At 47.2% G+C, this 23,438-nt stretch overlaps 1 protein-coding gene across 1 annotated transcript in view; it reads left to right on the forward strand.

The window, feature by feature from the left end:
* Position 1: 1 nt before the first annotated feature.
* The window catches only part of FAM227A (family with sequence similarity 227 member A), a 73,691-nt gene continuing 50,254 nt past the window's right edge, over positions 2-23,438 (forward strand). Inside the window, exons 1-6 of the mRNA XM_025398675.1 lie at positions 2-521; positions 5,401-5,636; positions 10,387-10,469; positions 14,556-14,625; positions 15,466-15,542; positions 18,065-18,211. Coding sequence (XP_025254460.1) covers positions 5,495-5,636; positions 10,387-10,469; positions 14,556-14,625; positions 15,466-15,542; positions 18,065-18,211 — 519 coding nt within the window. The 5' untranslated portion in view covers positions 2-521; positions 5,401-5,494. The remainder of the gene's footprint in view (positions 522-5,400; positions 5,637-10,386; positions 10,470-14,555; positions 14,626-15,465; positions 15,543-18,064; positions 18,212-23,438) is intronic.

Below are 23,438 nucleotides of genomic sequence, written 5' to 3' on the forward strand. Positions count from 1 at the left end.
CCCGCCCGGCCTCTACCACCGAGGAAAGGGGGCACCGGCGCGGGGGTTCCCAGCGCCAGCCTGCGCGAATCCCCAGAAACTCCGTGAATCACCTCGGGATAGTAAACGGATTATACAAAGGCAGTGTCTTCCAGGGTCCTTTTCGTGCCTCCCATTACAGGCTAGGACCACGACCTGCACTCACCCTCCCCACAGACACATTGGTCTGGGCCCCCGGCGGGGCTGTCACCATGGAAACGGCGTCTAGCGGACAACGCGGCGGCTCACGACGTTTCCATTGTTATGGGAAACGCGAAAGTGGTGACCGCGTCGGCGTTGCCTGGAGAACGCCTGGAGTCAGAGTAGCAAAATGGGCCTCTCCCCAACTCCCCTCCTCCTCCCTCAGCACAAGGCAAAGGGCACCCCTTGCTGTGAGTTTGGGGCACCGGGTGTCGGGGGCCCACCCAGAACTTTGCGGGATCCACTGAGGGACCCGTGGCGGGACCGGTCCCGGGTTCGTCAAATTCCGCCGATGTTTTCAGGTAAGATGGACGGACAGACGCACCATGACCCACCTCTGGCAGTCTGCCCCCTCTCCATGCCCTTATGGCGGCTTCTACAAGCAAGGGAAGCAGAGGCCCAGGGATTACTTAAAAGTCGCACTGTGGGCAACGGACAGAGAACTACTGGACCATCAACTCCGGGCCTCCTAGAGTCCTAACAGCGTGTTATTGGTTCCATCTCATAAGTGAAGAAACTTAGGCCGTTCAAGGAGTTTACTGGCTGCCTAGTGTGTGTACCAAGGCATCCATCCAGTGAAGGGCAGGACCCAGGGATCTTTGGCTCCAAGCGCAGTTCTCTTCCAACTACACCACCCTGCATTAAAAGAGGGGAGACTTCCATGTCCTAGAACTAAAATCTTCACAGTCTGGCTCAGCATTGTACAATAGAAACATAAAGCAGGCCACATATGTGATTTGGAATTTTCTAGTAGCCTCATTTTTTAAAAAGTTAAAAAAAAAAAAGCCAAGTGAAATTAATTTGAGTAATGTTTTAACTCCATTTGTCTAAAACATTACTATTTCAAGATATAATCAGTTTTTCTAAATTTATACTGCTTCCATTTCAAAATTTATTTATTTATTTTTTAAGACGGAATCTCACTCTGTTGTACAGGCTGGGGTGCAGTGGCGTAATCTCGGTCTCTCGGGTTCAAGCGATTCTGCTGTCTTAACCTCCCGAGTAGCTGGGATTACAGGTGCCCGCCACCACTCCCAGCTAATTTTTTGTATTTTTAGTAGAGACGGGGGTTTCACCATGTTGGCCAGGCTGGTCTCGAACTCCTGACCTCAGGTGATCTGCTTGACTCAGCTTCCCAAAGTGCTGGTATTACAGGTGCAAGCCACTGCGCCCAGCCAAAATTTGAATTAATTAAAATTAAAATTTTACTCTTGGCTGTTCTATCTATGGAGTAGCCATTCTTTTATTGCTTTAAAAAATTTTTCCTTTTTTTTTTTTTTGAGACGGAGTCTTGCTCTATCGCCCAGGCTGGAGTGGCGCGATCTTGGCTCAGTGCAACCTCTGCCTCCCTGGTTCATGCCATTCTTCTGCCTCAGCCTCCCGAGTAGCTGGGACTACAGGGACCCGCCACCACACTTGGCTAATTTTTTTTTTTTTTTTTGGTATTTTTATTTATTTATTTATTTATTTATTTATTTATTTTTTAGATGGAGTCTCACACTCTCACCTAGGCTGGAGTGCAGTGGTGCAATCTCAGCTCACTGCAAGCTCCGCCTCCTGGGTTCAAGCAATTCTCCTGCCTCAGCCTCCAGAGTAGCTGGGACTACAGGCACCCACCACCACACCCAGCTAGTTTTTGTATTTTTAGTAGAGACGGGGTTTTAACCTCCTTGTATGGTCAAAACACACTATTATATCATCTCACAGTGCTGTTCCCTTTGAAGCAGTGATGACAGTTATAACTTATATTTATGATTTAGGTAATTGTCTGGTTGTCCTGTCTCCTCCAGTAGATGTAAGCCCCTTTAGGGCAGAGATCAAGTCTGGTTTAGTTCACTTTCCTATCCCGAGTATGAGCATGCTGCTAGCTTATGGTAGGTACTCAGTAAATAGTCATGTCATCCACAGTGCCCAACCTTTTTGGCTTCAGGGACCAGTTTCACTGAAGACAATTTTTACACAGACCTGGGGTGAGGGGATGGTTTTGGGATGATTCAAGAGCATTACAGGCTGGGTGCGGTGGCTCACGCCTGTAATCCCAGCACTTTGGGAGGCTGAGGCGGGCAGATCACGAGGTCAGGAGTTTGAGACCAGCCTGACCAACATGGTGAAACCCCGTCTCTACTAAAAATACAAAACTTAGCCAGGCGTGGTGGCATGCACTTGTAATCCCAGCTACTTGAGAGGCTGAGGCAGGAGAATCAATTGAACCCGGGAAGCAGAGTTTACACTGAGCCAAGATTGTGCCATTGCATTCCAGCAACAAGAGTGAAACTCTGTCTCAAAAAAAAAAAGAGCATTGCATTCATTGTGCACTTTATTTCTACTATTATTACAATTTCTACTATTATTGCAATATAATAAAATAATTCTATAACTCACTATATTGTAGAATCAGTGGGAGCCGTGAGCTTGGTTTCCTGCAACTAGACAGTCTATCTGGGAGTGCTGAGAGACAGTGACAGATCATCAGGCATTAGATTCTCATAAGAAGCACACAACCTAGGTCGCTCGCATGCACAGTTCATAATAGGGTTTGCACTCCTGTGAGAATCTGATGTTGAAGCTCGTCTGACAGGAGGCAGAGCTCAGGCGGTCATGTGAGGAATGGGGGGTGGCTGTAAATACAGACAAAGCTTCTCTCACCTGCCACTCACCTCCTGCTGTGCCTGGTTCCTAACAGGCCACAGACCTACACCCATCCATGGCCCCAGGGTTGGGGACCCTGATTGTATGACAGAAGGTTATACTAAAAAGTCTGTCAGATGCTAAAGTCAGAATTGTTTTTATATGCTCAAATATATTAACTTTTTTGTGATTTTCTTTTTCTTTTTTTCATGTCCCCTATTCTGAAAAGCATCAAATATGTTAACTTTATTTATTTATTTATTTAGAGACAGGTTCTCGCTCTGTCTTTCAGGCTGGAGTGCAATGACGTGATGTTGGCTCACTGCAACCTCCACCTCCCGGGTTCAAGTGATTCTCCTGCCTCAGCCTCCCGAGTAGCTGGGATTCCAGGTGCCTGCCACCATGTCCAGCTCATTTTTGTATTTTTAGTAGAGTTGGGGTTTCACCCTGTTGGCCAGGCTGGTCTCGAACTCCTGACCTCATGATTTGCCCACCTCGGCCTCTGAAAGTACTGGGATTACAGGCGTGAGCCACTGTGCCCAGCCCAAGTACGTTAACTTTAAACAAGGCATTTGAATCTTGACTGCCAGAATGTGTGATCCATGAGGGCAGAAGGTTTCTTACTCTTCCACTCATCTGCCTCCAGCACATAGCATAGTAGATATTTGCCACAGGGTAGATATTTAATGAAGCTAGGTTTCTTCCCTCTCCTTTTATCCTTCCCAGGTAATGGCAGTATAAACTTACCGTGTTTCAGAGAATACCTAAAATGGTATGAAATATTCAGAAGGGGCAATTGGCCGGGCGCGGTGGCTCAAGCCTGTAATCCCAGCACTTTGGGAGGCCGAGACGGGCGGATCACGAGGTCAAGAGATCGACACCATCCTGGCTAACACGGTGAAACCCCGTCTCTACTAAAAAATACAAAAACTAGCTGGGCGAGGTGGCGGGCGCCTGTAGTCCCAGCTACTCGGGAGGCTGAGGCAGGAGAATGGCGTGAACCCGGGAGGCGGAGCTTGCAGTGAGCTGAGATCCGGCCACTGCACTCCAGCCCGGGCGACAGAGCGAGACTCCGTCTCAAAAAAAAAAAAAAAAAAAAAAAAAAAAAAAAAAAAAAAAAAAGAAATATACAGAAGGGGCTGGGAGCGGTGGTTCACGCCTGTAATCCCAGCACTTTGAGAGGCCAAGGTAGGTGGATCACCTGAGGTCAGGAGTTCGAGACCAGCCTGGCCAAAATGGTGAAACCCCATCTCTACTAAAAATACAAAAATTAGGCAGGTGTGATGGCAGGTAGCTGTAGTCGCAGCTACAAGGGAGGCTTGAGTCCAGGAGGTCAAGGCTGCAGTGAGTGAGCCGAGATCGCGCCACTGCACTCCAGTCTGGGTGACAGTGCGAGACCTTGTCTCAAAAAAAAAAAAAAAAAAAACGAAAAACAACAACAACAAAAAACTGTGGTAAGTCTAAAAGGAATCACAGTTAATCCATAATTTGCCTAATGGAGAAAGCAGTAGAAGCAAATCATTCAAGTTCACTATTGTGAGTCCTGTAATAGATGAATGCAGAACGCTGGGGCTTTGCAGAGGAGGCATGGTGCTAAAGGCTTGGAATTATTTGAGAAGGTTTCCACAGATGTGTCACCTGGGCATAGTCCAACAGAGAGAACCACATCTGGAAAGGCACAGAGGTAGGAAGACATGGTGTGGTCAGGGACCAGGAAGAAGTTCTGTGGGTCAGGTGTGTAAGATGCATGTCTGTGGAGAAGAGGATGGAGCAAAGGCCTGAACCAGAGGAGAGGGAAAGAGAGTATGGTGAAAGGGTACTTGAGTTAATTTTTCCACCAAACTCAACGTTTTCTCTGTCCTTCCGTTATGTATGAGCTTCTGGAGGGCCAGATCGAAGTCTTTTGCTCTATTATAACGAGGCCTGTCACACTAGACTCTGGACATAGAGGGCCCACAAATGGTAGTAATGGGCTCCTGGCCAACAAACAAGGACCCAGGAGAGCTGGCAGGCCAGAGTGTTCCAGAGCCAAGGAGGAAGAGTAGGGTTAGGGCTAGTTTTCTGAGAGGGAGCAGAAAGCCTCAGGTTGATCAGGAGCCTTGTGCTGAGGAGATGGACCCCTTATTCTAGAACCACAGCATCGGAAAGCTGGAGAGAGCCTTGGGGTCACCTAATCCAAGTCTCTTTTAGAGTTGGGACTCAGAGAAACAAAGAGATCTGATTTCATTTCTAGCTTGGGAACTGACTTGCTAAGTGGTCTGGAGTAGTCTGGAGCCCTGGTCTTTTCGGCATTCTAGTCTCCTTATTTTTAAGACTAGAACAATTTTCATCATGGGGGAGAGGCAGAGGGAGAGTCGGGCATCAGACATTGGAAGAACAAGTCCACATACCTTGAAATCTTCATTTAAGAATGGGCTTCTCAGACAGAACCCTTTCATTCCCGTGCAGGCATGGGACATGTGCTTCACCATCAACCCTGCGTAGCCGGTGAACGTGGCTGGGCTCTTCCTCTTGTGTTTTCTGAGCTGGCTCTATGCCGTTTATGATTTCCAGGAGACTGATTAAACAAAGGACAAGACTGGAGTGGGAAATGAGAGGCTCTTAAAAGTAGAAGATTTTTGTTTGTCCATTTACAAGAAATTGGACAATGGATCACTTCAGGAAGATGGAGGTCATCAACCTCACCGCCCTACCGATGATACCAGTGGATGAGCACATGGCTGTCTCGCTTGTCGCACGGGATACAGTGGTGAAGACTGTGAGGAAGGAGTTAGAGAACAATCCACCCTGTATCCTTCTGGTGGTGTTGCCTACAATCAGACCAAATACACCTAACTTGAGTCATGCTACAGAGATCTAATCAGTGCTCAGGTCTATAATGCACATTACTTATTAGTTTGTCCCTTATACATTCATTTTTTTTCTTTTCTTTTCTTTCTTCGTCTTTTTTTTGTGTGTGTGAGATAGAGTTTCACACTGTTACTCAGGCTGGAGTGCAGTGACACAATCTCGGCTCACTGCAACCTCTACCTCCCAGGTTCAAGCAGTTCTCCTGCCTCAGCCTCCTGAGTAGCTGGAATTACAGGTGCCTGCCACCACACCTGGCTAATATTTTATATTTTTAATAGAGATGGGGTTTCACCATGTTGGCCAGGCTGGTCTTGAACCCCTGACCTCAAATGATCCACCTGCCTCGGCCTCCCAAAGTGCTGGGATCACAGGCATGAGCCACCACGCCCGGCCAGATACATTTTTTTCAGTTACTTAAATGCTACCTATCCTCTAAAAGAATTTGAGACTGTGAAGGATTGTTTGACTCCAGTATTTTTACTAATATAATCAGAAAGAGCCCCAAAGGAAGAAGTTCTGGAAGTATTTGTTGAAAGAATGGGGAAGAAGATTTTAAAAGCTAATTTTATTATTTTTTTATTATTATTATTATTATTATTTTTTTGAGACGGAGTCTCACTCTGTCACCCAGGCTGGAGTGCAATGGCGCAATCTCAGCTCACTGCAAGCTCCACCTCCCGGGTTTACGCCATTCTCCTGCCTCAGCCTCCCTAGTAGCTGGGACTGTTACAGGTGCCTGCCACCACGCCCGGCTAATGTTTTTGCATTTTTAGTAGAGACAGGGTTTCACCGTGTTAGCCAGGATGGTCTCGATCTCCTGACTTCGTGATCCGCCCTCCTTGGCCTCCCAAAGTGCTGGGATTACAGGCGTGAGCCACCGCACCCGGCCTAAAAGTTAATTTTAAAAAATGGTTGCTTTGTTTCCCTTCGACCTCCCAAAGAATTATAGATGTTATTGATAGCAACTAAGAAGTTGTGGTGCAACCCTCCACCCTCAGACAGATGAGCATGAAACCCAGCTTTTTCTTTTTCTTCTTTTTTTTTTTTTTTGAGACGGAGTCTCACTCTGTTGCCCAGGCTGGAGTGCAGTAGCGCAGCCTCGACTCACCACAACCTCTGCCTCCCAGGTTCAAGGGATTCTTCTGCCTCAGACCCCAGAGTAGCCGAGATTATAGGTACCCGCCACCATGTCTGGCTTATTTTTGTATTTTTGGTAGAGATGGGGTTTCACCATGTGTGTCAGGCTGGTCTCGACCTGACCTTAGGTGATCTACCCTCCTCAGCCTCCCAAAGTGCTGAGATTACAGGCGTGAGCCACCACGCCCAACCTTTAGCCCATTTTTAAATCAGGTTATTTTCTTATTGTTGAGTTTTTAAGAGTTCTTTGGATATTTTGTTTGCTTGGGTTTATTTGTTTGTTTGTTTGTTTGTTTTTGAGACACAGTCTTACTCTGTCGCCCAGGCTGGAGTGCAGTGGCACGATCTCGGCTCACTGCAACCTCTACCTCCCGGGTTCAAGCGATTCTCCTGCCTCAGCCTCTCAAGTAGCTGGGATTACAGGCGCCTGCCACCACGCCCGGCTAATTTTGTATTTTTACAAGAGACAGGATTTCTCCATGTTGGTCAGTTTGGTCTCGAACTCCTGACCTCAGGTGATCTGCCCACCTCGTCCTCCCAAAGTGCTGGGATTACAGGCATGAGCCACTGTGCCCGGCCTTTTTTTTTTTTTTTAATCAGGTTGACCTTGACTCTTCTCACCTGCCAGCCCTTCTCCCTGGCCCCAAATCTGCTCCTTCTGGCATCATCCAGGCTCTACCAGCATCTTATACTTGCCCTGGCCCTGTCTTCGTTCATCCTAGTCTCGCTTCTGACCCTGAGTTGTATTCCAGGGTCACAGAACTCCATCTCTGGAGGACCTTACAGCTTGTCCAGCAAATAACCCTCTCGGGCTGGAAATAACTCCAGGTCTTTCCATCTCCTGTGGGACTCATTTACCTTCAAGCCATGCTGCCAGCCCAGCTGCAGGTACCACTCTGCCCCCCTCACCTTCCGTGCCTCTCAGAAGCCCTTCTTAAGATGAGGCAAAGTGTCATCCCATCAGAATTTGCTTCAGGGTTTCACTTTGCAGGGCTGCTTTCTAATGTCCCCGCTTTCTTCTTAATCCCACACCTAACAAGTCCATTTCACCTACTGTGATTTGTCATGTCCCTTCTTGGTGTCTTCCTTTTTCAAGTATCCTCTGATTTGTAAGAACACTCGAGGGTAATGGAAGTAAGAGTGAACCTTGCTTTATGTGAAGGCAGTGAGGGGTGATAGGATTATGGGGGTTTTACAAAGGATATATCCTAGATCAATAGAGGCTAAGACAGAAAGAAATGTAAAAGCTGAGAGGGTAGGAAGAGGGGCCATAGAACTGAACAGATTTTAAGTGATAAGGTTGAGATACCCTTTGACACAGTCATCTGTCACCTGAAAATCTCTCATAAAGAAATATTCTAAAATATGGAAACAGCTCTCTATGTGACATCACACGTGCATCACAGCATTCTTTATCTATTTTTCATTTTCTGTTTTTTGTTTTGTGTTTGTTGTTGTTGTTGTTTTGTCATTCAGGCTGGAGTGCAGTGGCATGATCTCAGCTCACTGCAACCTCCACCTCCCGGGTTCAAGCAATTCTCCTGCCTCAGCCTCCCGAGTAGCTGGGACTATAGGCGTGTGCCACCACGCCCGGCTAATTTTTGTATTTTTAGAAGAGACGGTATTTCACCATGTTGGCCAGGCTGGTCTCAAACTCCTGACCTCAAGTGATCCACCCGCTCAGCCTCCCAAAGTGCTGAGATTACAGGCATGAGCCACCGAGCCTGACACACAGCATTGTTTTGTTTTATTTTATTTATTTTTGAGATGGAGTCTCACACTGTTGCATGGGCTGGAGTGCCGTGGCACGATCTTGGCTCACTGCAACATTCACCTCCTGGGTTCAAGCGATTCTCCTGCCTCAGCCTCCCAAGTAGCTGGGATTACAGGCACCCGCTACTACACCCAGCTAATTTTTTTTATTTTTAGTAGAGACGGGGTTTCACTATGCTGACAAGGCTGGTCTCAAACTCCTGACCTCATGATCTGCCCGCCTCGGCCTCTCAAAGTGCTGGGATTACAGGAGTCAGCCACCGTGCCGGCCGGCATTATTTATAATTGCCAAAAAGTATAAATAACTTAAATTTTTAATATCCAAGGAACAGTTAAGTATATTAAGGTGTATCCTCTACATGGATTAGTATAATGTCATTTAAAATGCTTATCATGAAGATCCTTTAGCCAAAGGGAAAATACTCATAATAATGAATGGAAGAGTGGCCGGGCGTGGTGGCTCACGCCTGTAATCCCAGCACTTTGGGAGGCCGAGGCGGGCGGATCATCTGAGGTCAGGAGTTTGAGACCAACCTGGCCAGCATGGGGAAACCCTGTCTCTACTAAAAACACAAAAATTAGCCAGGCGTGATGGTGGGCGCCTGTAATCCCAGCTACTCAGGAGACTGAGGCAGGAGAATCACTTGAACCCAGGAGGCAGAGGTTGCAGTAAGCTGATATCGCACCACTGCACTCCAGCCTGGGTGACAGAGCAAGTGAGACTCCATCTCAAATAATAATAATAATAATAATGACTGGAAGAGAAGTCAGAGTAGTAAAACAGGCTTACACTGAGATTATAAATACAGACAAAAATATGTATGTACGAAATATTAGAAGGAAAGTTCCCAAGTCCTAACAGAGTTGTTAGGATGCTGGCATTATGGATGACTCTTTTTCACTTTTTGTATGTTCCAAGGTGTCTATAATATGGTCAACTCTCATTTATAATTTGTAAAGTATCTCATTTAAAACAAGATAAAGGGCCGGGCGCGGTGGCTCAAGCCTGTAATCCCAGCACTTTGGGAGGCCGAGACGGGCGGATCACGAGGTCAGGAGATCGAGACCATCCTGGCTAACAGGGTGAAACACCGTCTCTATTAAGAAATACAAAAAAAAAAACTAGCCGGGCGAGGTGGTGGGCGCCTGTAGTCCCAGCTACTCGGGAGGCTGAGGCCGGAGAATGGCGTGAACCCGGGAGGCGGAGCTTGCAGTGAGCTGAGATCCGGCCACTGCACTCCAGCCTGGGCGACAGAGCGAGACTCCGTCTCAAAAAAAAAAAATTTAAAAAAAAAAAAATAAATAAATAAATAAAACAAGATAAAGAAATATGGGCTGGGTGCGGTGGCTCATGCTGTGATCCCAGCACTTTGGGAGGCTGAGGTGGGTGGATCACTTGAGCCGAGGAGTTTGAGATCAGCCTGGGAAACATGGCGAAACTGCATCTCTACAGGAAATTTTAAAAATAAGTAAGGCATGGTAGTGTGTGCCAGTAGTCCCAGCTACTTGGGAGGCTAAGGTGGGAGGATCGATTGAGCCCAGGAGGTCTGCTGCAGTGAGCCATGATTGCACCACTGCAATCCAGCATGGGCAACAGAGCGAGGCCCTGTCTCAAAAAAAAAAAAGGAAGAAAGAAATGTGAAAAATGTGAATGTTTGCAAAAAAAAAAATTAAGGAGAGAGGCTGTGTAGACAGGGGCTGCCCTTCTCACCAGACAAGCCCCATCCTGTTCTGTGTGTCATCATCACCCTGAGTTTCCTTAGCAGACTCACCTCCCAGCGTGCCTTATTGGCTCTATGCACCAGGTGAACCAAAAGATTGCTGACATAAATCTGCGTACCGAGCCATCGGCCAACAGCCTGGTGAGTTACCTGTGCTGGAGCTGAGACGAAGCTTCTGATGGGGTGGGCCCTGGGGATCATCAAGGCGTCATAGTGCCCTGGGGCCTCTCTATTTATTTGAAAATGTGTTTACACAATTGAGCACTCAACGTTAATTTTTTAAAAAATGAATGAACTTTTATTTTTTATTTTTTATTTTTTTGAGATGGAGTCTCGCTCTGTCGCCAGGCTGGAGTGCAGTGGTGTGATCTCGGTTCACGGCAACCTCCGCCTCCTGGGTTCAAGCAATTTTCCTGCTTCAGCCTCCCGAGCAGCTGGGACTACAGGTGCCCGCCACCATGCCCAGCTAATTTTTGTATTTTTTAGTAGAGATGGGGTTTCACCATGTTGGCCAGGATTGTCTCGATCTCTTGACCTCAAGTGATCTGCCCACATCGGCCTCCCAAACTGCTGGGATTACAGGCATGAGCCACCATGCCCAACCTCTTTGAATATTTTGGGTATTTTGGATAACAGCCTTTTGTTGAATTTTTTTTTTTTTGCAGATATTTTCTCCTAGTATGTGACTTGTCACTTCATTCTCTTGACAGTGTCTTTTCACAGAGCAGAAATTTGCAATTTTACGAAATTTAGCTTATCAATTCCTTCATGGATTGTACCTTCTGTGTCATATCTAAAAAGTCATGACCAAACCCAAGGTCACCTAGGTTTTCTCCTGTTGTCTTCTGGAAGTTTTATAGTTTTATGTTTACATTTGATTTTGATCTATTTTGAGTTCATTTGTGTGATCGCTGTAGTTTTTACCTCTCAGGGTGTCTACATGGAGCCTCCAGAATTCACTTATGACAGTTGTGGCTTTGCTACTGGTTCCCATGGAGGTTTCTGCCCATGGGTTTATCCTCCTGCCGGCTGTGATTCTCTGTATCTACCTGCCTGTCTTCAGTTTTCAGGCAGTAGTTTGCCCTGTGACCTCACTTCTCTGATAGATATAAGAGTTGTTAATTTTTCAGTTTATTCACCTTTACTTATTATAGGGACGGAATGGTGACTTACGAGATCCTTACGTGTGGACCTGAAATGAGAAGTCTGAAAGTTAATTTTGGTACATTTTTATTGGGAAAAAATACAAACCCTTCAATAATTCTCAAACACACCCACACACACACGCACACACACACACACATATCTTTTTGAGAGGCAGGAGTGCTAAATGTTAAGCAAGTAGCTGTTGTGTAGCACAGCTCCCACAAGATGGAAGAACATGGGCATGAATCATCTGTAAGTGTCTTTTTGGCTATTTTGGATTTTGGCAATGGTGTATATTTGTTTCTTATTTTTAACTGCACTTAAGAAATCTGAGGCATAAATCTAAAGATCTCTAAGATATGGAGATAGAGATTTAAAAATGAGGACAACAAAGAAATGTCAGCCAACCAACAGGTCGCTACTGAAGACCTGCTCCTGGATGGTGCTGGGTACATTGTTTTGGGGTCAGTTTCCCATGCTGCTCAGACTGGATGGTCCCTTACAGCTCACTTGCTCATAGTGGTGTGAGGCAGAGGATTACAATGATGAAGATTTACTCTTTGAGAGATCCAGTGAGCTGCAGGCGAGTTCGCCCGCAGGTTTTTCTTTTCTTTCTTTTTCTTTTCTTTTTTTTTTCTTTTTTTTTTTCTTTTTGAGACGGAGTCTTGCTCTGTCGCCCAGGCTGGAGTGCAGTGTGGCGATCTCGGCGCACTGCAAGCTCCGCCTCCCGGGTTCCCGCTATTCTCCTTCCTCAACCTCCCAAGTAGCTGGGACTACAGGCGCCCGCCACCACGCCCAGCTAATTTTTTGCATTTTTAGTAGAGATGGGGTTTCACCATGTTGGCCAGGATGGTGTCAATCTCCTGACCTCGTCATCTGCCCACCTTGGCCTCCCAAACTGCTGGGATTACAGGCGTGAGCCACCGCGCCCGGCTCTTTTTTTTTTTTTTTTTTTTTTTGAGATGGAGTTTCACTCTTGTCACCCAGGCTGTAGTGCAATGGTGCGATCTCGGCCCACAGTAACCTCCGCCTCCCGGGTTCAAGCAATTCTCCTGCCTTAGCCTCCCGAGTAGTGGGATTATAGGCACGTGCCACCACGCCCGGCTAATTTTTTTATTCAGGAGCCACTATAAATGCATTAAAAATTCAGGACACAATGCAGATCTAGGAAATAAGCATCTCTAATGTGAAGGCCGGGGAATCTGTGTATTTGAATACTTCCCCGAAATGCTGGTCATTGGTCCGGTTTGGGAGTTGCCTTCCTGGAGAATGGCGCTACTTGTAGGCCCTGAAGTCATCTCAAAGGTAAACTCAGCCTAATGCTGGTCTTATCATCTTTCCTCCAAAACTTGCTCTTCTTTCAACATTCAACTATCCTTTCTCCCCTCTTTCTGTGCAAATCTTATCCATCCTTCCAGGCCATACAGTGTCTGCTACAATGACATTGGTAAAGATCAGAGGCATTGCTATATTGCTACAGTGACTCATACCCATCCAATTCATTCCTCATGCCTTAAACTTCAACTGACTTAATTGGAGCAACAATGTTAATACATAGACTAACGCCTGTGATGGCACCCCAACCCCTGGCACACACATACACACACCCCTGCACACATGCCCAGTACCTTTCACTCATGCAGACCAGGGAGGGCTCATGCGAGGGAAAGATGGGGGAGGCCTGGAGAGGTATTTCCCAGTTATCAAGCTGGGGAAAGTTGGAGCCTGATGCCACCAACACTCATATCCGCCTCTTCTGGACATTTGGCTGTGACTGCTCTGGCCCACATTGACCTCACTTTTTTGATTCGTAATCACTGCAGTTTAGCATGTAATTGTTCCATGAGTGCTGATTTGGCTGTCCAAATAGAGTGTAAGTCCCTTGAGGGCAAAAACACAGACTCATAGTTGTTCGTTAACTTTGTTACCCAAGCTCATTGCTGGACTCTTGGTTGACAGTCAGTGCAACTTGGGTCACTAGCATTCATTTTTCTTTCTTGCTTTTCAAGGGGTAGGAGGATGGGGGTGGGGAGGAGTCAGAGGTGAAGAGAAGTCTCTCTTGAGAGGTCAAAGGTAGATAATAAATACCCCTTATTGAGCAGCTCCTATCTGATAGCCTCTTTGTCAGTGTTTTAAAATACATTAAACACTTTATTTTTGACCGTTATAAGAACTCTGGAAGAGGCTGGGCTCAGTGGCTCACACCTGTAATCCCAGAACTTTGGGAGGCCGAGGCGGGCGAATCACAAGGTCAAGAGATCGAGACCATCCTGGCTAACACTGGTGAAACACTGTCTCCACTAAAAATACAAAAAATTAGCCGGGCGCGGTGGCGGGCACCTGCAGTCCCAGCGACTCAGGAGGCTGAGGCAGGAGAATGGCGTGAATCCGGGAGGCGGAGCTTGCAGTGAGCTGAGATCGCGCCACTGCACTCCAGCCTGCGTGACAGAGCAAGACTCTGTCTCAAAAAAAAAAAAAAGGGGAAAAAGAAATTCATCACTGGAGACTGGATAAAGGTTGGGGCAATTGCTGGAGCCTTGCGTGCAGAATCACACCTGCTTCAAAGATCCATTGCTGTGCTACAAACCACCCCACCTTAAAGCTTACCATAAGGTGTATTGTTCAGGCTTCTGTGGATCAGGACTCAGATGGCCTGTCCACTGGATGAGCCAGCGGCTGGCTCACTCGTATAGCCACAGTCAGAAGGTGGCCAGGTGGGCTGGACGGTACCCAATGGTCTTACTTGCCCTGGAAGATAGATATTATTAGATATTAATTAGATATTATTATCTCCCTTTTACAAAGAGATTAAACAATCACCTGTTTAATTTCTAATTCCTGCTCTAAATCACATACTCCTAGAAGAAGGGGCAGCGTGAGACAGTGGGGACACTCTGGGGGATGATGTCAGTGACATTGAGGCCACCAGGACCTACCACCTGGAGAAAGACAAGGCACTGGCCACAAACTTTGCTCCAGGTCTTTTGTGTACCAACGAGAGAAAAGGCCCAGTCCCTAACCCCACCCTTCTCCAGGATTTGCATTAATCCCTAATGCCCCTCTTTTTCTTGGTTTTTGAAGGCAATTGAGAGATTTGAGTTGGAGAAGAAGGCTTTAAGAGAGAAAACTCGCAGCAGTCCAGGAGACAAAGGCAAAAACCTTTCCCTTAGCCTTGATGCTGTTTTCATGGGGTTTGTTTTTTTTTTTTTTTAGTATCTAAAATGCAACTGAGTAGGAATCCCAAGTTTCAGATGAGGATGTTTCTATCTTCTGAAGGAGCCTTAAACCTGACTTTTTGACATTGGGCAAGGAAGGAGGGAGGGACAGTACCATTCAGAGACCACCTACATGTGACACCAGGTGCTTTTATCCACATTCCCTTGTTTTTTTTTATTTTTTGTTTTTTGAGATGGAGCCTCACTCTGTCACCCAGGCTGGAATGCAGTGGTGTAATCTCGGCTCACTGCAACCTCCGCCTCCCGGGTTCAAGCAATTTTCCTGCCTCAGCCTCCTGAGTAGCTGGGATTACAGGGGCTCGCCACCATGCCCAGCTAATTTTTGTATTTTAGTAGAGACGGGGTTTCACCATGTTGGCCAGGCTGGTCTCTAACTCCTGGCCTCAAGTGATCCGCCCACCTCAGCCTCTCAAAGCGCTGGGATTACAGGTGTGAGCCACTGCACCTGGTCCCTTGTTAAATTTTTATAACACCTGGGAGGTAGGTACCATTTAATATATTTTATAAACGAGGAAATAGCGTTGGAGGGAGGGGAGTAACTTACCTAAAGTCACAGTCTGTCTGCTCCTCCTTGCTGCTTCTCTGGATCAAGTGGTCTAATCAGATAAGTCAGCAACACAGTTGGGATCTATGATACTAGTAGTGGGAGTGTCCTCTGGCAGCTCAGGTGGAAGAAAAAGCACAGCTGTAAGCACTGCACAGCTGTGGACAGACCCTGTGGTTCCTCATTTATCTCTTTCTCCATTTTTCTGCAGTCAAGAGACAAAGAAAATCTCAGTATTCCTGCAAAGGCTCAGAACTCAGACATGCCAGATCTTCTGTTATAAAAAGGGTAAGGGATCTACTGCTGGGTCTGTTTCTGACTGGCTTCTGCTAGGTATGAAATAAAGATTTTATTCCTGGGGAGGAGAATACTTGGTGCCTGGGTAGTGATTATGAAGGAAAATCACAGAGTTCCTAAATCTAGAATTTCTCATAACACCCTCAAAAGGGCAGAGCTGACCCCAGCCTCAGAATATGGAGTGTGACAGAGGTCATGTGTCTGCTTATTTTTAGAACTTAGAAGGTGTCTTCACTCAGAGATGTTCAGGTCTAATCCAGAGCCACAGTGCCACGCAGCTCCAAAGGGCTGTCCACACTGCAGGCCCCTGTGCGACTCTTCTGAGTCACACCCCATGCTAGTTCTGCCACTGCAGACTTACTGTGGATACCTCAGGAAGCTGAGATTCAGGAGCAGTAAGGTGACTTGTCACAGGGTCATGCAGCTCACTGATGGCAAGCCCCCCTTCCTGCCCAGTCCTCTGACTTGAGACAGGCTCTCTCCACTGCCTCCCCTGCAGCGATCTGGCCCCACTGCACAGCCCCCCAGTTCAGATCCTCCTTGGCTTCTTTTTTTCTTTTTTCTCTTTTTTTTTTTTTTTTTTTTTTTGAGATGGGGTCTCTCTGTCACCCAGGCTGAAGGGCTGGAGTGCAGTGGCATGATCTCAGCTCACTGCAACCTCTGCCCCCAGGGTTCGAGTGATTCTCCTGCCTCGGCCTCCCAAGTAGCTGGGATTACAGACATGCATCACCATACCTGGCTAACTTTGCATTTTTAGTAGAGATGGGGTTTCACCATGTTGGCCAGGCTGGTCTCGAACTCTTGACCTCAGGTGATCTGTCCAGCCCAGCCTCCGAGAGTGCTGGGATTACAGGCATGAACCACCGTGCCCGGCCCTTAGCTTGTTCTTTACACCACCTAGGTCTTAAGTATCCAAACCTTTAAATGCTGGGGAATCTGAAACAGTATGTTGTTCATATCCTTCTTACACCTTTTGGCCTAGGAAATGCCAAAACAGCACAAGGCCTAAGGGGGATGTGAGTCTGCATTGGAGCTGTCATACAATCCATTGGTGGTGGCTGAGCTAAGTGTCCTGCAAAGGTGGCTCAGTCAGCACATGGCAGAGCTGCCACCTGACTCCAGTCATCTGACTCAGAGTCAGTGCCGCAAATCATTAACTGTTCTTCCATTGTCCATGGCCAGAGCCCAGTTAGGAAGTCATCTGGGCCATCCAGATGTTTCAGTGGGCTCCTTTGGGTGTCAGAAGTTTCCTCTTTTACATATTTTTACATTTTTTATAGTCATCATGTTTTAGTTTTATCCTAAAAATCATCTAATGGTATATATTAACCACAAAGATAGTAATATCCAATATTAGCATTTTAAGAAATTCACACTAAATAAATAACCCCAGAGGAAGGGGAATGACATGCTCCAAGCTACCGATGATATTAATAGTAACCGAAAGTAATCAGTGAGTAGTTAATTAAATTATAGCACATATTAACATGATATATCATCTTTTTTTTTTTTTTTTTTTTTTGAGACGGAGTCCTGCTCTGTCACCCAGGCTGGAGTGCAGTGGCGCTATCTCTCCTCACTGCAAGCTCCGCCTCCCGGGTTCATGCCATTCTCCTGCCTCAGCCTCCCAAGTAGCTGGGACTACAGGTGCCTGCCACCACACCCGGCTAATGTTTTTGTATTTTTAGTAGAGATGGGGTTTCACCATGTTGGCCAGGATGGTCTCGATCTCCTGACCTTGTGATCCACCCACCTCGGCCACCCAAAATGCTAGGATTACAGGTGTGAGCCACCGCACCCGGCCGATATATCATCTTAAATGATAATTTTGAAGACAACGTAACTACATGAAAATCTAAAGTAAAGTAGATAAAGCGGGATATAAAAATCATATACATATATATTTGACTTCTTAGAGCTATCAAAGTCAGCCAGACAAATCATATATAAATCATATTACGATTGAAGTTACATATTTGTGTTTGTATACATTTGCTCAAAGTCTATAAGGGAAAACAGAAATAACGTAGACGGCACTTTGGGAGGCTGAGGCGGGCAGATCACCTGAGGTCAAGAGTTCAAGACCAGCCTGGCCAACATGGTGAAACCCCGTCTCTACTAAAAATACAAAAAATTAGCTGGGCGTGGTGGTGGGCGCCTGTAATCCCAGCTACTCAGGAGGCTGAGGCAGGAGAATTGCTTGAACTAGGAGGCAGAGGTTGCAGCAAGCCGAGATCACGTACTGCACTCCAGTCTGGACAACAAGAGCAAAACTTCTTCTCACAAAAAAAGAAAAAAAGAAAGGAAGGAAGGAAGGAAGGAAGGGAGGGAGGGAGGGAGGAAGGAAGGCTGTAGATAGGAGTTTGGAAGGGGTCCTAGGATCCTAAACGCCCCTCATTTTCTCATTCTATAAGATTGTTATATTGTCTTCATAATAAAGAGGGGAAGCTAGCCTATTGTTTCAAACTGTCAAAATGTGAACCTCATTTTCATATTCTGCTCTTTTGCTTCAGAAAACAGCAGATAAAAATCTGCTGGCGGAGCTGTACCAGTATCCCAACTTTAACAGCTCCAAGCCAAACAAGCTTCCGAATGGAGTCAACTTCTGTGACATGGTGGGCAATGTGATCCGGGCTGAGAGAGACTGCTTTAGTGGCAAGGTAAGGAAAAAGCAGTGCCTGCCCTGACTTTGCCACCCCATGGGGCAAATGCAGCTGTCACCCTTTCACACCCCAGGAGAAACTGAGGAACTCACCTAGGGCCACAGGCTGGCAGGTGTCTGAGCTGAGCTAGGAACCCCAGCCCAACCTCACTGCAAAACCTAGATTCCTTCTACCAGAGCAACAGTGTTCAGACTGTTTTAATCACATATCCTACTGGTGTGCAATTTTTATCACAAACCCTCATTGAAATGTGTCTGTTTATAAATTACATACTTATTCTGTTGCCAATCACCACAAAGGATATTAGTATGTTTAATCTCTCTTTCTTTTTTTTTCTTTTCTTTTCTATTTCCTTCTTCCTTCCCTCCCTCTTTCTTTCTTTCTTTCTCTTTCTTCCTTCCTTTCTTTCTTTCTCTTTCCTTTCTTTTTCTCTTTCTTTCTTTCTCCTTCCTTTCTCTTTCTTTCTTTTTCCTTCCTTCCTTCCTTCCTTCCTTCCTTCCTCTCTCTCTCTCTTTCTTTCTTTCTTTTTCTTTTTTTTTTTTTTTTTGAGACAGAGTCTCGCTCTGTCACCCAGGCTGGAGTGCAGTGGCCGGATCTCAGCTCACTGCAAGCTCTGCCTCCCGGGTTTACGCCATTCTCCTGCCTCAGCCTCCCGAGTAGCTGGGACTGCAGGCGCCCGCCACCTCGCCCGGCTAGTTTTTTGTATTTTTTAGTAGAGACGGGGTTTCACGGGGTTAGCCAGGATGGTCTCGATCTCCTGACCTTGTGATCCGCCCGTCTTGGCCTCCCAAAGTGCTAGGATTATAGGCTTGAGCCACCGCGCCCGGCCTTTCTTTCTTTTTCTTTCTTACTTTTTGGAGACAGGGTCTCCCTCTGTCACCCAGGCTGGAATGCAGTAGCACTGTCATAGCTCACTGCAGCCTCAAACCCCCAGACTCAGTGAACCTCCCGCCTCAACCTCCTGAGTAGCATGCACCACCACACTGGTTAGTTTTTTAAAAAAATTTTTGTAGAGGCAAGGTCTTGCTAGGTTGCCCAGGTTAGTCTCAAACTCCAGGGCTCAAGCCATGTTCCCCTCCCCATCCTTGGCCTCACAAAGTGCTGGGATTACAGGTGTGAGCCACCACACCCAGCCAATTGCTTTTCTTTCTTATGTAGATATTAGTTAGAATATTCTCTTCTCAAGCCCCTGGGGGTGAGCATGCCTCCTTGCAGAGCCGCGCACTAGAGCACCCTGGGTTCCTTGCGAAGAAAGGAAGGAAGTATTCTAAGGCCCAGAGGAACCTGTTTGCTCAGGCGGCACAAATGCTGGCAGCTCTGGAAATGGGGGATCATTGTAGGGAGGTCTTGGAGAAGGGAAGAAGCCCAGGAAATGGTCTCGGCCGCTGTGCAGCTGTGCCTCATGGCTCTTCATCATCAAACAACTCTGGTGTCCCCAAAGCAGCTCTGCTCATTGTCCTCTGAGCTCCTAGGCAGTCACTCCACCATTCCTGAGACCCAGCATCTCAGTCTCTTCTACCTGTAGTTCTCACTGCTGCTTTGAGCCACACCTCCATCTCTCTATCTCTGTCTCCCTCTCCTTCTCGTCATGCCCTTCCCTCCTCTCTAATTTTTTTTTTTTTGAGACAGCGTCTCGCCCTGTCGCCAGGCTGGATGGAGTGCAGTGGTGCGATCTCAGCTCGCTGCAACCTCCGACTCCCTGGTTCAAGCTATTCCCCTGCCTCAGCCTCTTGAGTAGCTGGGATTACAGGCATGTGCCACCACACCCAGCTAATTTGTGTATTTTTAGTAGAGACAGGGTTTCACCATGTTGGCCAGACTGGTCTCGATCTCCTGACCTCGTGATCTGCCTGCCTCAGCCTCCCAAAGTGCTGGGATTACAGGTGTGAGCCACTGTGCCTGGCCCCCTCCTCTCTTCTTTATGGCTTCTTCCTGCTGCCTTCTCTCTGGGCTATGTCGATCCCATCTGTTTCTTGCATTCTGACTTCCTAAGAGAGATGATCTGTTTGGGCCAGTCACTGCCCAGAATGACAGTGCTGTTTGCTGGCATGGCCTGCAGTCCGTCAGTGGAAGGGGCGCTGGTCTCGGCCTGGCAGTGGCGGCCCAGGTGTTGGGTACCTGATTCCCTTTGCTCTTGCTTTCCTCAGGGGAGAGGCAGTAGGAGGGACAGGTGCTCAGAGCATCAGGTTCCCTACAGGACGGTGTACAAAGATGCTCTCCACTGTGTTCATTACAATAGCAAGGAAGTGAAAAGCAGTACATCTGGGTGGTTAAGTGCCTCTCTGACCTCTAATTTCTTCTCCTGTGAAATGGGAATAAAAACAGTCTCTACCTTGAGGTGTTATTGTGAAATAAATAAGATAATGCATAGAAAGGTGTCTAGCACAGTGCTAGAAGTCATCAATTCTAAGAAAATGGTAGTTTGTATGATTAGTGTTATTAGAAACAATTTACTGGTCAATAATAGAGGAATAGCGTGGTCATCTTTGCCATGTATATCATGGACCGTGTAGCCATGATAAAATGTGATGATAAAAGTGGGTGTTTATAAAGAGTGTATTTTAACATGCCATGCTGTGATGTTGAATGAAAAGTATCAGCATGTAAAACTCTCGGCCGGGCGCGGTGGCTCAAGCCTGTAATCCCAGCACTCTGGGAGGCCGAGACAGGCGAATCACGAGGTCAGGAGATCGAGACCATCCTGGCTAACACAGTGAAACCCCGTCTCTACTAAAAAATACAAAAACTAGCCGGGCGAGGTGGCGGGCGCCTGTAGTCCCAGCTACTCGGGAGGCTGAGGCAGGAGTCTGGCTGTGCTCCCAGGCTGGAGTGCAGTGGCGTGATCTCGGCTCACTGCAAGCCCCGCCTCCTGGGTTCACGCCATTCTCCTGCCTCAGCCTCCCGAGTAGCTGGGACTACAGGCGTCCGCCACTGCACCCGGCTAAGTTTTTGTACTTTTTAGTAGAGATGGAGTTTCACTATGTTAGCCAGGATGGTCTCGATCTCCTGACCTCATGATTCCCCTGTCTCGGCCTCCCAAAGTGCTGGGATGAGAGGCGTGAGCCACCGCGCCCTGCCAATCTTTTTTTTTTTTGAGACAGAGTCTTGCTTTGTAGCCCAGGCTGGAGTGCTGCAACCTCCCCCTCCTGGGTTCTAGCAATTCTCCTGTCTCAGCCTCCTGAGTAGCTGGGACTACAGATATACAACCACCATGCCTGGCTAATTTTTTGTATTTTTAGTAGAGACAGGGTTTCCCCATGTTGACCAGGCTGGTCTTGAACTCCTGACCTCAAGTGGTCCACCTGCCTCAGCCTCCCAAAGTGCTGGGATTACAGGTGTGAACCACCGCGCCTGGCCAACAATTCAATCTATGTAAGTGCACACATGGGAAAATTTTAGATGAAATACATAGATATTACCACTGGTCTCTGAGTTATAAGGTTATAAGATTATAGGCCGGGCATGGTAGCTCACACCTGTAATCCCAGCACTTTGGGAGGCTGAGGTGGTTGGATCACAAGATCAGGAGATCGAGACCATCCTAGCCATCGTGGTGAAACCCTGTCTCTACCAAAAATACAAAAATTAGCCGGGCATGGGGATGCACGCCTGTAATCCCAGCTACGTGGGAGGCTGAAGCACGAGAATTGCTTGAACCCTGGAGGCGGAGGTTGCATTGAGCCAAGATGGCGCCACTGCACTCTAGTCTGGGGATATATCGAGACTCCATCTCAAACAAATAAAAAAAGATTATAAGATTATAGTTGTTTTCCTCCTTTTACGTCTTCTGTTTTCAAGTTGTCTGTAAGAAGCACCTGGAGTTATGCTTCTTGGACCCACTGTTCCTGCACAGTTTGCCTTGACAGACCGCCTGGGCGCAGCCTGAGTGTTCTCAATTCATTTGCGGGGTTGGTAGCCCCCAAGGACAGAGACTGCTATGCTATTTAATGCCCCATTTTTGAGGTCCTATGGGGAATCTTTTCCTTCAAACTTACTACAGATAAAACTGTGCAACTCCCAGAATGCTTTCAGCCTTACAGCTGATACTGTTCTTGCTTTTCTTTGGCTCCCAGGAAACTCAAAGCAAATTTGTGCCCCGTCTTTGAAAGGACCTTCTTCCACCCTGCTTAGGGGCCATGTCAAACTTTCACTCACCTCCTCAAATCCTCTCCTCTGTTACCTCCCCTCACTCTTGGCAGTCAACTTTAGCTCTGCTTTAGAGTCTGGGGGCTGCCACCAACCCTGAGCTCCACAGAGACAAAAGCCCTTCCCATCTTACCCTATCTGGGAGTGCCGTCTCAGCTCTGTACCAGGCCTTGCCTGGACTTCTTGGAAGAGCTGTCCACACATGCTGGCTTCATGTTCTCATCTCCACTCTCTTCATCCGGCTGCAACCTGGGTTCCCACCCTCACCCACTGCTGAAAGTGTCCCGAGTCACTCATTATGGAATCTAAAGATTGTGTTTCTGTTGTTATTAGATAACCTCTGTAGAACTGACCCAGAGGACAACTCCCTACATTCTGAAATTCTTTCCCCTTTGGTTTTGGTGGGTCATTCTCCCTCTATGCAAACAGCACTATCTTGGTCTCCCAGGCTCCTTTACCACCCACGTTCTTTGGGACCCCTCCCTCTGCTCTCTGTCTTCTCCCTCTGCACAAACCCTAGGGGTCAGGTGGTCCTGGGTCATTGTCTTACTCTCTTTGTGCTGCTATCACAGAATACCCGAGGCTGGATAATTTATAAAGAACAGAGATTTATTTCTTTCAGTTCTGGAGGTTCAAGATCAAGGGGCCACATCTGGTGAGGGCCTTCGTGCTGTGTTATCCCGTGGTAGAAGATGGAAGGGAGAGAGGCTAGAGAGAGAGGGCGAAAGGACTGAAATTGCTTTTATAACCAACCCACCTCCAGATAACCACATTAATCCATTCATGAGGGTGGAGCCCTCTAACCCAGTCACCTCTTCTTAGTCCCCTACTTCCAACACTGTTGCACTGGGGATTAAGTTTCTAATATGTGAACTTTGGGGGACACATTCAGACCATAGCAATCATATTCCCATATGAGACCAATCACTGCTTCAGAATTGTGTCACTTCCTCCAGGGCCTTCACTGTACTCCAGACTCCCATATCCCTCCATCCCTCTGCCTCTGGCCTCAGCAGCCCTCGGGCTCTCATACCCATCCGTTCTGCTTTTCCTCCAGGACTCCCCATCTTGAAAACAC

Source organism: Theropithecus gelada, chromosome 10 (genome assembly GCF_003255815.1).
Source record: "Theropithecus gelada isolate Dixy chromosome 10, Tgel_1.0, whole genome shotgun sequence".
In the NCBI taxonomy this organism is placed as follows: Eukaryota; Metazoa; Chordata; class Mammalia; order Primates; family Cercopithecidae; genus Theropithecus; species Theropithecus gelada.